We start from the raw sequence: 15,620 nt of genomic DNA on the forward strand, positions 1-15,620 counted from the left end.
TATCAGTCCGAACACATTGAACCTGACAGAAGAGAAAGTGGGAAGAACTCTACAACACATGGGCACAGGAGACCACTTCCTACGTATAACCCCAGCAGCACAGACATTAAGGGCCTCATTGAATAAATGGGACCTCCTGAGACTGAGAAGCTTCTGTAAAGCAAAGGACACTAAGACAGAAAGGCAACCCACTGACTGGGAGAAGATCTTCACCAACCCCGCAACTGACAAAGGTCTGATCTCCAAAATATATAAAGAACTCAAGAAACTAGACTTTAAAAGGCTAATCAACCCAATTATAAAATGGGGCAATGAGCTGAACAGAGAATTCTCAACAGAAGAAATTCAAATGGCCAAAAGACACTTAAGGTCATGCTCAACTTCCTTAGCGATCAGGGAAATGCAAATCAAGACAACTTTAAGATACCATCTTACACCTGTCAGAATGGTTAAAATCAAAAACACCAATGATAGCCTTTGCTGGAGAGGTTGTGGAGAAAGGGGTACACTCATCCATTGCTGGTGGGAATGCAAACTTGTGCAACCACTTTGGAAAGCAGTGTGGCGGTTTCTCGGGAAATTCGGGATCAACCTACCCCTGGACCCAGCAATACCACTCTTGGGAATATACCCAAGAGATGCCCTATCATACAACAAAAGTATATGCTCAACTATGTTCATAGCAGCATTGTTTGTAATAGCCAGAACCTGGAAACAACCGAGATGCCCTTCAATGGAAGAATGGATGAAGAAAGTATGGAATATATACATATTAGAGTACTACTCAGCAGTAAAAAACAATGACTTCTTGAATTTTGCATGCAAATGGACAGAAATAGAAAACACTATCCTGAGTGAGGTAAGCCAGACCCAAAAAGAGGAACATGGGATGTACTAACTCATATTTGGTTTCTAGCCATAAATAAAGGACATTGAGCCTATAATTCGTGATCTTAGAAAAGCTAAATAAGAAGTTGAACCCAAAGAAAAACATATAGACATCTTCCTGGATATTAACCTTCATCAGGCGATGAAAGGAGACAGAGACAGAGTCCCACATTGGAGCACCAGACTACAACCCCAAGGTCCAAACCAGGAGCAGAAGGAGAGCGAGCACGAGCAAGGAACTCAGGGCCATGAGGGATGCACCCACATACTGAGACAATGGGGATGTTCTTTCGGGAACTCACCAAGGCCAGCTGGACTGGGTCTGAAAAAGCATGGGATAAAACCAGACTCGCTGAACATAGCGGACAATGAGGACTACTGAGAAGTCAAGAACAATGGCACTGGGTTTTGATCCTACTGCACATACTGGCTTTGTGGGACTCTAGTTTGGATGTTCACCTTAATAGACCTGGAAGGAGGTGGGAGGTCCTTGGACTCCCCACAGGGCAGGGAACCCTGACTGCTCTTAGGGCTGATGAGAGAGGGGGAGTTGATTGGGCAAGGGGGAGGGATATGGGAGGCGGTGGCGGGGAAGAGACAGAAATCTTTAATAAATAAATAAATTAATAAAAAAAGTATTTTGAATGGCACTCAAATAAATGGGGCTGGTTCTATTTAAAAAAACGTAAATAAAAAATAAATAAATAATTTTAAAAAATTGTTTTTCAAAAAAGACTACTTTGGTTATAGCTTCCTGCCTTCAATAAATAATAAATTGTCCACTGCTTAAAAAATCAAACGTGTAAATCCTAGTCAGGTTCACTGAGCCATCTGTAGTAGTTTGAAAGACAATGACCTCCAAAGGGAGTGGCACTATAAAGAGATGTGGCTTTGCTGGTGTGTGTGTGGCCTCGTTGAAGGAAGTGTGTCCCAGTGGTGGCAGGTTTTGAGGTCTCCTTTGCTCAAGTCACACTCACTATGGTACCCAGTTCACTTCCTGTTATCTGTAGATCAGGATGTAGAACCCTCAGCTCCTTCTCCAGCACCATGCCTCTCTACATGCCACCATGCTTCCCACCATGATGATAATGGACTAAACCTCCGAAATTTAAGCCAGTCCAATTAAATGTTTTCCTTTGGGTATATTGTGTGACTCACTGGGCCACACTATAGCTTCCACACTGAGATTTTGTTTTGTTTTGTTTGTTTTGGTTTTGGGTTTTACTTTTAAATTTTGTATTGAGGGGGAGGTTGCAAGGTCAGAGGGTGGAAGCGAGGGAATGGGGAGATGAATAGGATTGGAATGTATGACATGAAATGCACAAAGAATCAATAAAAAGCTTAAAAATGTTTTCCTTTATAAGAGTTGCCATGATCATGATGTCTCTTAACAGCAATAGAAACCCTAAGACACTATCAAAGGTCAAAAGTTAACTAACTATATAGCACTCACAGGTTAAAATCAACCTCCTTCCTTGTTTTGTAGATATATAAGCTAAGAATATTTTTCATATTTTTAAATGATCAGAGATAAAATCAGGACAATTTTTCATAATGATAAACAATATAACATTCAAATTTCAGAGTCCATGAAGTTTACTGTAATACACTCTATATGCATTGTCAGTGGCTGAGACAGAACTGAATAGCTGCCACAGACCCCACAGTCTTCAAAGCTGAAGAAACGAGAAGAACATTTATGGAATAGGGTGCAAACTCCTGCCTCAGTCCAATCTACTTTCCAAGCCTTCACTGCCCCTTGCTCCACTGACACATTCAGTCTACCCCAATCTAAAGTAGTCTATCTACTGCTATTTCCTGCCTTCTTCCTTTGCCACACACTACTTCTTCAGGATAATTTTTCTTGTCCCTTTCAGAATAATAGAAGTCCCTATCGTAATTCAGGACTCAAATACCACATATTCTGGCAAAATTTCCTTGATCACCAGAATTAAAAAAGTGTTCTTTTTATTTCTTACAATACACTCTAAAGGAGAAAGCTTATAGTCACAAAAACTGAGCTAGAGAGACGGCTCAATCATTAAAGGCGAAGTTCACAACTAAAAACACATCTACAAAAACTAAACCAATAAAAGACACTATTCTTTTCTCCCGAACTACACTATATACTAATGGAAACAGGGCCTGCTTTAATTCTTTTTTTAATCCTATAGAGAGAGTGAGAACTTTTCCCACTAATGATTTCTTTTCACTTGAGAAAATTTGACATGCATCTAGGTATGTGAAATAAGTGCACCAATCAGATACTTCCTGATTATAAACCAGAAGGAAATGTATTCCAAAATAATTCTTTGGCATACATATAATTTATTAAATGGAAGCAAATTTACATAGCAATGAAATAGGGGTCCTTGTTTATTTCTATATAAATAGTTAAACCTTTATACTTTAGGACACAGAACATCTTCGGTGTTTAGCAGAGTTGGTTTGAGTTATCATTATCAGTGCTTGGGATGATGCTTTTCATATATATATAGAGAGAGAAAAATGATAGAACTATATTTAGAGTGGCCTCAGAAATAGTTGTAAATTCCGACCCAATCCCAAACTAAAACTAATATTTTTGGTGAAACTTAAGTCAACAACTCAAATAGAAATTTTTACTTTATTTTTTTTTTTTTATTTATTGAGACAGAGTTTCATTACCTAACTCAGGCTGGTCTAGAACTAACTATGTAGACCAGGCTAGCCTCAAACTCACAGAGACCCATCTGCCTCTGACTCTCAAGTGCTGGGATTAAAGGCCTGTGCCACCACACACAGCTTCAAATAAAAGTTTTTAAAATCATTCTAATATAACACAATCCAAAAATATACTAATTTGGTACCACATGTTAAGGAATGACAGTAGGAAAATATTGAAAGCATTTGTTTTCCAATCAAACCATTACATTTTTATAGAAGCAGAAAATTTGTGTGCAGTTAAAACACTGCAACTCACAACAGACAAATGTCAAATCTGAGCTGCAGTTTCAGGAAGCATCATCAGTGTTGCATTATATGATGGTATGTGGAGATCAAAGTGTGCATGCTGTGTGTTAAGAAGCAAGGCTGCAGTGAAGTCGTACAATATGATATAGGTCCACGCCTCACATCTGTAATGTGTTTGGCTTTGAGTTAATTTTTTGGCTGCATATTCAGACACTTTTCACTGTTGCAAAACCTTCATGCTCCCATAATCTGTGATGTATACAAGGTTGTGACCTATACAGTGTCTTAAAGTAGCAACTCTAGAGCCCTGGATATAGTAACTATTTCTTCTTAAAATTGTAGTCGTTTATCAAAGAAATTACACTATGATAAATAGGATTTAATTCTTGTTGATTAAATATTTTATTAATAAAAGTTATACAGTTTTAAATAGAAAGTAAAGTTAAATTACAAAGTTATTTCAACCTCTAAATTTAAACAAGTTATATGGCAGTTCCCAAAGTGATGATAGAATTTTTTAACCTTTTCTCCACCAAATTCTAAAGGTTTTACCTTGAACATATGACATCCTATCATTTGAGACTCTCATTTCTCTTTGTGGTTTTTGTTGCTGCTTTGTTTTGTTTTTATTGTTCTGTGATGTGTTAAGGATCAAAGCCTAGGGTCTGTGCAAGCACTCCATCAGTGAGCCACAACTTCAGCCCTGTCTCCATTTTTCATTCCAAAAATCAAACATTTTATGCATGTATATAATCTCTTATGAGATATAAGAGTAACATACAGATATGTTCACACTTCTTATATTGGAAATATGATACCTTCATTAAGACTATATTGACAACAGGGCTGTAGATGTAGCTTAGTGGTAGAGTACTTGCCTAGAATGCACAAAGTCCTGGGTTTGATCCCAGCACCACAAAGAAAAAAAAGGAAAAAGGATTATCTTAGGGAAAAACGTAATTTCCAAGTGGTAGAGCACATTGTGGTAGGTAACATTGACTGGCATGTTAAATTATGGTCATAAAACCTACGGAAGAACTGCAAACCTCTAGAAATGACTGCTATTAGTAATACAATCTGTGTGCTTACATGCTTACCTGCTCATAAAGAAGGAAGGTCTTGTCTCTCTCAGATGTAAGAACCTTGACATTGCCCTGGATTTCTGCCAAATGACGTTCATATTTTTCCAGCATGCATTTCAGTTCTTCACGGTCTCTTGTTGTTGACTTCAAAAGTTCTACATCACAGTTTGCACCCTAAAATTATTATTTAAGATATCTGAAGTTCTTCCTCTTTTCTGTTCCTCTCTCTCTCTCTTTTTTTTTTTCCGAGACACAGTCTTATGTGGTCCAAGCTGGCCTTAAACTCACTATGAAGCCAGGGCCAGCCTTTAATTTCTGATTCTCCTGCCTCTGTCTCCCAAGTGCTAAGAATACAGGTGTGCACTGATGAAACACTACTGTGGATGGCAGTGCACAATCTCTACTTAAGTGAACATGACCTCAGAATGAAGGAAAATAGTGAACAACAACAAAATTACTTCTTTCACAACTTTATCTCAAACTGCACTAAACTGGCCTCATTATCTCCCACCCACAACTTATCCTGGGAATAAAGAACTAACTTCGTTGTTCACTGTACCATCAAAGAGATCTATCTCCCAACCTCTTTGATACTATAATTTATAAAAAAACAAATTATTTCCAAATAAGATAAATCAAAGAATAAAATTCAGTACTTGAGAAACAAACTAAAAGATTAAAAGATTTCCTCAAAACCTACCCGGGAAGTTGGAGATGGGCGTCTTGGACTTTTAGATCTATTTCTGATCATTTTTCTCAAATTCTGTGTTTCAGTCTTATAATAATCTCTGTCTGCTTCTAAAGTCTTGACAAAAGAATCAAGTCTAGAAGGACATTTATTTCGTGCTTTTTCAGTCTCTAAAATTATCTTGCAAGGAGGAAAAAAAATTAAGCAATTATTTCAAGCTAAATTATAGCATACTTTTCTAAATAAAAACACAAAGGAGTCTTCAAAATATGAAATTTGGCATTTTTAAAAATAGAACATATAAAAATTTTATTCATTAATTATTTTTAAAAAGTAATACACTATTTTAAGAGCAATTTTCACCATTTTGGTGTGCTTTGTTTGAATAAAATATTATCTTTACTTAAACATTTTGAGAAGAAAAGAGATGTGTGTGTGTATGTGTGTGTGTATTTCAGGAACATCCAGACCTGAAGCAAATCTTAGAAACAGACTGACTGACTTTGGAAATCTTTGTATGCTACTTTAAAGGTAGTTCCAACGTCTACCTTTGTTCAATATTCGTTCAATGAATGAATATGCTAATGAGTTCTGACAGTTGACACCTTTAGGTGCTTCCCATGAACTCCCATTCACATGGATATATTTAGAAACACTTCTCTTAAAATGTGTTTTTATACTTGTTTTATGAATACTGAGAAAAAGTTGACATGTTTCAGATGGTGTTTTAAGTATTTTAAATGAAATATTAAAATGTTTAAACAGAAAACTTTTCATTTCATATTATTAGAGAAACAAAACATCAACTGGTGCTAGTTACCAATTTATAACTTAAAAATATTCTGAAAGGCAGAAAATTTAAAATATAAAAAAAGTACCTCATATACTGAAAATTAAAAATTCGGGAGTCATCATTTTAAAACCTAGTAACAGCTAAAAACTCTTTGCTAAAATCAACCAAAAGTTATTCTCAACCTCTAGGTCAGCAGTTCTCAACCTGTGGGTTACTATTTCTTTGGGGGTTGAATGACTCTCACGGGGGCCGCCTAAGACCATCAGAAAGCACAGATATTTACATTACAAGTCATAAGAGCAACAAAATGACAGTTATGAAGTAGCAACGAGAACAACTTTATGGCTGGGGGTCAGCACAACATGAGGACTGCACTAAAGGTCCCAGCACTCGGAAGGCGAGAAGCAGTGCTCCAGGACAAAGCACTGACAACAGGAGGCACAAAGGCATCCTCCCAAGGTGAGGCCAACATAAACCTCTTACTGGGTGTGAACTTTAGGAAAAAATGCATTCATTGTTCTCAAAGGCACAGTTAGAGGATATATTTAATTCTTTTAGTAGATTACTAAGTAAAAACGACTGTTTACCATGTATTTGTGAAAAATGTACTTACAGATTTAAGCCTTTTAATTGTATCTTCCAATACTGTTATATTATTTTGCTGGGAAATGAGTTCAATCTGAAAAATTAGAAATTCTATTATTTATACTAAAGATGTTTAAACTGATTTAATTGGAAAAAGTATTAAAAGGAAGTCAGTTAAAAATCAAATCATACAGACAATATTTCAAGCAGAGGGTAACCTGTCCTCATGCTTACCTACCTTCAATGATAAAAGAGCCCAGATGAAAAAAGTGGTTCCCTTACCCAATATTTTACATAAAATATTAACTTACTGCATTGTACCAAATTATTCTCCATTAATTGGATCAAATGTTGACATGAGTTATAATCTGAATATATATAACACTGGAATAAAGTGTTATCAAACCGCCCATTCAGGCTTCTCTCTCTTCTGAACTATTTTACTGCCTTCATCCCACCTAAGCCACAAAATACTGTTCGCATCAATTTTATGACACTGAACGTATACTCAGTTTTACAGTGCAGCTGTCATCTATAGCTATTTATGTAACACATCTATGTCATATGTTTAAAAACATGAGTGTTTTTATGACAGATAAAGCTCTTTGCTAAAAAGTCAGCAAATAAGTTCAATGCATACATTTATAATTCATTAGCATTCTCTCATGATTCTGAACTAAGATACACGTGCTATATTTTACATTTGAATTTCCTTTGCTAGGAACCAAGTCCAGGGTCTCATAAACACTAGTTAAGAATAAAATTCAATACAACCCCTATCCCATTTTTCTTAATTATCCTTCTAAGATTCTTTTAGAAGTCACAGTGAAGTTTATAAAATATTGAGGGATTCTAATGTTTTTAACATTAACTTATAGTTGCATGAACTTATGTACAACTCTGAATCATTAATTTTCTTTATCTTATTTTATGCTATTGTGATGGCTATTCTTGGTTATCAACTTGACTACATCTAGAATTAACTAAAACCCAAGCAGATGGACAACCCTGTGAGGGATTTTTCTTAATTAAATCATTTGAAGTGGGAAGACCTGCCCATCCAGATCCTTTGAGATGGGAAGATACACCTTTAATCTGGCCCACACCTTCAGGTGGCAGCCTATATAAAGGACATGGAAGAAGCAAGTGTTTGTTCTCTACCTGCTTGCCCTGCTCTCATTGGAAAGTTCATTCCTACTTCTTCAGAATTCTGGCACATATAGAAGACCAGCAGAGGCATCCAGCATCATGGACTGAAGTGCTACTGGATTCTTGGACTTTGCGTTGAAAGATAGCCATTGATGGACTAACTGAACCAGAGCCCATAAACCACTCTAATAAACCCCCCTTTCTCTATAGATATATTCTATTGAGTTTGTTCCTCTAGAGAATCGTGACTAATACAGCTACTATACAGATACTAAAATGATTTAAGCCTAGAATGAAAATGTGTAAAGATTTTTGTTCTTGAGTAAAAACAATATCCAGTGTGATACATCCTCCAAAAAAATGGATAAACATACATATCCTAGATACAGATGAAACATGACCAATAGCTTATAAACTGAAGAAGAGTAAGTGAGCCTAGATACGAGTATAACAGTGGTGGGTATTATTTACTTCACTATAGTTTTCTAGGTGAACTGAAATCTTGTTTGTTAGAGAGGTAGGGGTGTTAGAAATTGAGCGTTTCTACACAAGCACTCTACCATTGAGCTATACCCATAAACTTAATTTTTTTAGAATATAAATATATATATACATACATACATATAACATTTATGGTGATAGCTGGGCGGTGGTGGCGCACGCCTTTAATCCCAGCACTCGGGAGGCAGAGGCAGGCGGATCTCTGTGAGTTCGAGACCAGCCTGGTCTACAAGAGCTAGTTCCAGGACAGGCTCCAAAACCACAGAGAAACTCTGTCTCGAAAAACAAAACAAAAAACAAAAAACAAAACAAAACAAAAAAAAATTATGGTGATAAAAGTGATAATCCTACCCTGAAAAATAAGTGTAATTGTCCCAAAGGAACAAGTTTTAATCCAGTGCTTTTTACCTTCCTAACAATTGGTTAACTGATGCTTTATTGTGTGTCTGACAATGTGGTAAATATTCATTCTGGAAAACACAGTGCATACGACAAAACACAATGCATATGATAAAGCACAAATTTCTGCCCTAGAGAGTTTAAATCTAGTCAAAAAAAGATAATAGTCAAAATATATATCAAATATGGCACTCAAAAATACACAATAACCACTTAAATTATACGACACTGATTTTTTTTCCTTTAAGTGAACAAAATAGGTAAAGATTTCTGTCTTTAGGGACATAACATTCCAGCTAGGAGAGATGATTGTGGTGGCCTGAGAAGGAATAGCTCCTATAGGCTCATATATTTGAATGCTTAGTCACCAGGGAGTGGAACTGTTTGAAAACATTAGGAGATGTGGTTTTTTTGAAGCAAGTGTGTCACTGGAGGTGAGCTTTGAGGTTGCAAAAGCTCATATCATACCCAGTTAGTCTCCCTTCTCTCCTTCTGCACATAAAATATAGCTCTCAACTACTTTTCCAGTACTATGCCTGCATCATGCTCCTCACCATGATAATAATGGACAGGACTAAGCCACTGAACTGTAAACAAGCTCCCAATTAAATGTTTTGTTCTTTAAGAATTGACTTAGTCATGGTGTCTTTACACAGCAATAAAATAAGACAGACAAAAGTGACTAAGACAGATGCTTTTTTTAAAGTTAAAATTAGTTAAATAACAAGATGTATATCATACTGGCAAAGAAAAACAGAGTTGCGGGTACTGCATTTATGAAAAACAAGACTGAAATTTGAAACAGAGCTATCAGGGAGTCTCCATGGAAAGATATTCTTTGAGCAAGGTTTAAAGAAGAGGACCCAAGGAAATCTGGGTGAATATTCCAGAAAAAAAAACAAAAAACAAAAACTCTTTCTGCAAATATCCAAGTGCAAAAGAATGTCTACCCAGTTCCAAGGAATAGTCAAGTGGCCAATGTTGCTGAGGCAGAATGGAAGAGAAAGGACAGTGTAAAAAGACCCACCCTAGCCGGGCAGTGGTGGCGCACGCCTTTAATTCCAGCACTCGGGAGGCAGAGGCAGGCGGATCTCTGGGAGTTCGAGGCCAGCCTGGTCTACAAGAGCTAGTTCCAGGACCAGCACCAAAGCTAAAGACCCACCCTAAAAAATAAAGCAGAGGCCTGGAGAGATAGTTCAGCATGTAAAAGCATGTTTTGCTCTTATAGGACCTGGATTTAATTTCCTGCACCCACATGATGACTCATAACCATCTGTAACTCCAGTTCCAGGGGATCTGATGCCTTCGTCTAGCTTCCATGTGCATAAGGAACACACATTATACATAGACATACATTCATACAATTTACATACACATAAAATAAAATAATTTCAAAATATATATATTTTAAAAGCAGGCTAGGTAAGATCAAAAACACTGATGACAACTTATGCTTGAGAGTTTGTGGGGAAAAGGGAACACTCCTGCATTGCTGGTGGGAGTGCAAGCTGGTACAGCTGCTTTGGAAGTCAGTGTGGCGATTTCTCAGAAAATTAGAAAACAACCTTCCTCAAGACCCAGTAATACCACTTTTGGGTATATATCCAATCGTGCCACAAGGACATGTGCTCAACTACGTTCACAGCAGCATTATTTGTCATGGCCAGAACCTGGAAACAACCTAAATGTCCCTCGACTGAAGAATGGATAAGGAAAATGTGGTACATTTACACAGTGGAGTACTTCACAGCAGGAAAAAATAACGACAGCTTGAATTTTACAGGAAAATGGAGTTAGAAAACATCATTCTGAGTGAAGTAACCCAAACCCAGAAAGACAATTATCACATGAACTCACTCATAGGTGGTTTTAAACATAAAGCAAAGAAAACCAGCCCACAAATCACAATCCCAGAGAACTTAGACAACAATGAAGACACTAAGAGACTTATATAGATCTAATCTACATAGGAAGTAGAAAGTAGAAAAAGACAAGATCTCCTGAGTAAATTGGGAGCATGGGGACCTTGGGAGAGAGTTGAAGGGGAGGGGAAAAACAGGGAGGGGAGCAGAGAAAAATGTAGAGAGATCAATAAAAATCAATAAAATTAGAAAAAACAGCAGGCTAGAAAGCGTATGCATATGGTGTGGGAGGTCCTTCTGTCTGTGTGTTGCTTTTATTGGTTAATGAATGAAGAACTGCTTTTAGTCTATGGCAGGGAAGAACAGAACTAGGCAGAGAAAGCTAGGCTGAATGCTGGGAGAAAGAAGGGTGGAGTCAGAGACGTCATGGAGCCACTAGAACTTTAGCTGGTAAGACACAGCCACGTGGAGATACACAGATTAATAGAAATGAGTTAAATTAATATATAAGAGTTAGCCAATAAGAAGCTAGAGCTAATGGACCAAGCAGTGATTTAATTAATACAGTTTCTGTGTGATTATTTCAGGTCTAAACTAGCTGGGTTGCTAGGAATCAACAAGCGGTCCTCCTTCTTACATGCATACCTACAAAAGAATTTTCCAAACTTAATATTAAGTTTTACACAATGCTTTCTATATAGTAGATTCATCTATCTTGGCTGATTGAATCATATACAAAGGTAACAATACTTTAATCCCAGCACTCGAGAGGCAGAGGCAGGCGGATCTCTATGAGTTCGAGGCCAGCCTGGTCTACAAGAGCTAGTTCCTGGGCAGGCTCCAAAGCTATGGAGAAACCCTGTCTTGAAAAAACAAAAGAAAAAAAAGAATATCTCATATAGACTATATTAAATTTTAAACATGCTGGTGCCATCTTAGAAAATGTCTTTTAATTAAAGTCATAATTTAGTTGTATTCAGTTTAATTGCAGATATCACTGAGCATAATAGCTAGATTTTTCAGTGAGTTATGGTTTACATTACTTTTCCTTAACATTACTAATGCTGAGTTTCAAAAAGATACACATAAATATAAATAACATATATGATATAAAAAACTAACAATAGTGAAATTCCAATTCTGCTTTCACATTACAGAAAATCATGTTCAACTGCCTGGAAAATGCTGTATTGAAGTATAAATGGTAGCTCAAGATGTGAAGACAAACAAAGGCAAAATTTGCAAATTTAGTATGTGCTCAAATTATAATACTTCCTGCTTTAGAAGACACAGACCTCCCCTAAAATGGGGGTTCTTTGTTTTTTTCTCAAGACAGTCTTTCTATGCAATCCTGTCCTGCTCACAATCTTCTTATCTTAGCCTTTCCAGTGCTGAGATGATAGGTATATGCCACCATACCTGGCTTAGTGAATCATTTTAAAAAGCAGAGACGGTGGAAATGCTGGGATATAACTTACATTGGCTCATAATATACATTGCAGGGTTCTAGTTTATTATCACTCTTGGATCCCTGGCTCAGAGAGCAGAGGGCAACAGTCATCTAGAATGTAGACAACCGGGCCTTGTACAGAAGGCTTGTTGACAGCCAAATCCATCTGCTGGAAGCCATCTTTGAAGCCAGTGTTCTAGTATCAGTTAGGGTATGGCTACAATCTGACCATCACCTTTTTAACACTTTCCTGAGAAACTGAACCAGAACCACTCCCTAACCTGAAATATAAGTCAGTTTGCTACTTGAAATCACTCAGTTTCAGGAGTAACTTATTAGATAACAGTAAAAAACATAATAGTAAATACTCAAAAACAGTTTCATAGAAGAGGTTACTTTAGGAATATTTAAAAATATTGGGGCTGGAGATATGGCTCAGCGGTGAGCACTGACTGCCCTTCCAGAAGACCCGGGTTCAATTCCCAGCACCCACATGGCAGCTCACAACTGTCTGAAAATCCAGTTCCAGCGGATCTGACACCTTCACACCAATGCACATAAAATAAAGTTAAATAAACCATAAGAAATATTTTAAAAATATGACTAACCAAAAGTAAATCCTTCTCAGTAAATTTAATCCTATCAGACTCTACTTTTATATATTTAGAATATTTCAAAACACTGTAAGAACACAAGAATTCTTTTTCAGCAATCAAATAGATTTCTAGTTCTACCCCAAAACGTAGACAAGAAATGTATCATTGGTAATTATAAGCCTACAGTGCCCACCTAAAGCAAAGATTTTGACAACATGTCTTGGTGTCCACACCCCAAATTGATCTTGCACCTCTCTGCCCTACAACATAACTAAGGCTGTTGCTTTCCTCATTTCAAGGCACTGATCCTAAGCAACCATTCCTCTTTTATTCTTGATTTACTAAGGTCTCCAGGTCTTCTCTCCCAACAGCAGTATCCCAAAAATGCAGCCAACCTCGTCCTCAAAAGCTCAAATAGCTTTCTAATTCTCCAATGTAACAGACACTCCACATCATATATGAATATCACTTTTTCTAGAAATATGTTTTTCTGAAAATGTCAGTCTATGAAACTAGTACTTTTGGTTTTAGGCAAAACCTAGCTTATATAATTCAGATACTTTCCATTCCTGGAGTTCTTCCTTTTTTTCCCCCTTTTTTTCATTTTTCGAGGCAGGGTTTCTCAGTAGCTATGGAGTCAATCTTGGATCTCGCTCGGTAGTCTAGGCTGGCCTCAAAATCACAGAGATCCGCCTGCCTCTGCCTGCCTCTACTTCCCGAATGCTGGGATTAAAGGCATGTGCCACCACTGCCCAGCTGGAGTGCTTCCTTTTAATACCAGAGAACTCACCCTGACACCTACCTCCTCCCTGCTGCAATATGGTCAATAGGCCCTAAACAACTCCTTAAAATAGACGCTGTCTACCAAGGGCACACTCAGAGTTGGAATTCAGCCAATCGTTTTTCCTCTTCAGTCTGGGAAGGAGATAGTTAATTTTTAATATGAAGAAAGAAGGACAGTAAAACTCTTCAATTTGACAATTTTCACAGTCAAGATGAAGACTGTATTCAATTAACCACTAAAACCATGATGCATGAAAGGTTAAAGTAAACTGACAAGGTTATTGAGAAATACTAAAAACATAAGACCACTTTGAAGTGCCATTTAAATACTTCTGTAGCAACCACATGAAAGTAAGTTATTACAAGCTAAAAACGAGCCACTCTATCTACTTTCACTGGTAGTCCTAAGAACCTTTTCCAGGAAAGTACTTACAGATAAGTGTCCTCAAATAAGTGTTAAAAAATATAAAGGTAAACTTTAGAAGATATGTTTATGGCTCTTGATGTGAGAACATCTTCCTAAACAAGAACCAAAACTCTTAAGTCAACAAAGATAACAAATTTAACAAGATAAAAAGTTTCTCATTTTGGTACAAAATAGAAAATAAACCATTGTTTGTAATAAATAAATAAATATTTAAAAATTGAGGCAGGCATGGCGCCTGTAATCCTGTCCTCAGAACACTGAGCAAGAAAAACCGCAATTCAAGATAAGGCTGGATCAGAGGACAAGACCCTTTCTAAAAAGGGGTAGGGAGTTTGTTTGTAGATGTATGCAGAGAAGAAAGGGGGTAGCAGAGCAATACTAAATTTACAAATTATTCTTGCTACTTTGAAATTTTCATAATAGGCTCATAAAACTTAGGAGAAAATATAAACAAAAAAATTGTAAAGAAATAAAGTGTGAGAAAAAATACAATTTAATCCTTACAATAGACTTAAAATATACCAAACGAAAAACTTCCAAATGATATGAAAATTTCACTTTTCCAACTTAATTTTGTAATCACAATACAATTAAAATACTGTCAGTGATAAATTTAGTACCTTTGCTTCTTCAAGTTCCTTGTCAGCAGTGTCCACCACAAAATTTTTCTCTTTTTCTAATTGCTCTGCTAGTTGGTCGATTTTAATCAGTTCTTTACAAAGATGCTCATTGTGGTTGGTTAAATCGTCTACTTGACTGCTTACCACCTCCTTACTATCCAAGAGTTTCTTAACATATTCTTCCAAGTCATGATTTGTCTGTTTGAGATCTTCAATCTGTTATAATCAGAAAAGAAATAATCACATTAAAAGGGTCCCTTAGCTTGTAAGTAAATATTAGCTGTAAAGGAGAACCATGCTACTACCCACAGACCCAGAGAAACTGTGCCCAGCCCAACTGTCATCAGAGAGGCTTCATCCAGCAACTGATGGAAACAGATGCAGACCCACAGCCAAACATTAGGTGTATCTAGGAGAATCCTACAGAAGTGTGGGAGGTAGGATTGTAGGAACGAGTGGGGTCAAAGATACATAAGAAAACCTACAGAATCAACTAATCTGGGTTTACAAGAGCTCCCAGTGGAGGGAGAGAAAGAGTGGAGGAGAAGTGGATGGGGAGGGCTGGGAACAAGGGAAGGAGAGGAAACTTTGATTGAGGTATAAAACATAAATAAATAGATAGACGGACAGATAAGGGTCCCTTAGCTCTCTTCTAAATTCTCTGCTCTCAAAGAATTTTGTTCCCTTGAAGAAGTTAACATGTTAAGTGCAATAATAGGGATACTTGTGAGTTAAACATATTTAACTAATTATCTATAGAGTACATTAAAGATATTATGCTGGTCCACGTCAGAAGATTAAGTCACCTTTATATAAAAAATACAGGCTGGGCGATGGTGGCGCAC

At 36.9% G+C, this 15,620-nt stretch overlaps 1 protein-coding gene across 1 annotated transcript in view; it reads right to left on the reverse strand.

Moving 5' to 3' along the window:
- The window catches only part of Tsga10 (testis specific 10), an 89,825-nt gene that overhangs the window by 57,241 nt on the left and 16,964 nt on the right, over nucleotides 1-15,620 (reverse strand). Inside the window, exons 3-6 of the mRNA XM_057751269.1 lie at nucleotides 14,776-14,991; nucleotides 7,017-7,082; nucleotides 5,623-5,790; nucleotides 4,938-5,096 (exon numbers count right to left, since the gene is read on the reverse strand). Coding sequence (XP_057607252.1) covers nucleotides 4,938-5,096; nucleotides 5,623-5,790; nucleotides 7,017-7,082; nucleotides 14,776-14,991 — 609 coding nt within the window. The remainder of the gene's footprint in view (nucleotides 1-4,937; nucleotides 5,097-5,622; nucleotides 5,791-7,016; nucleotides 7,083-14,775; nucleotides 14,992-15,620) is intronic.

Source organism: Chionomys nivalis, chromosome 19 (genome assembly GCF_950005125.1).
Source record: "Chionomys nivalis chromosome 19, mChiNiv1.1, whole genome shotgun sequence".
Taxonomy (NCBI): Eukaryota; Metazoa; Chordata; class Mammalia; order Rodentia; family Cricetidae; genus Chionomys; species Chionomys nivalis.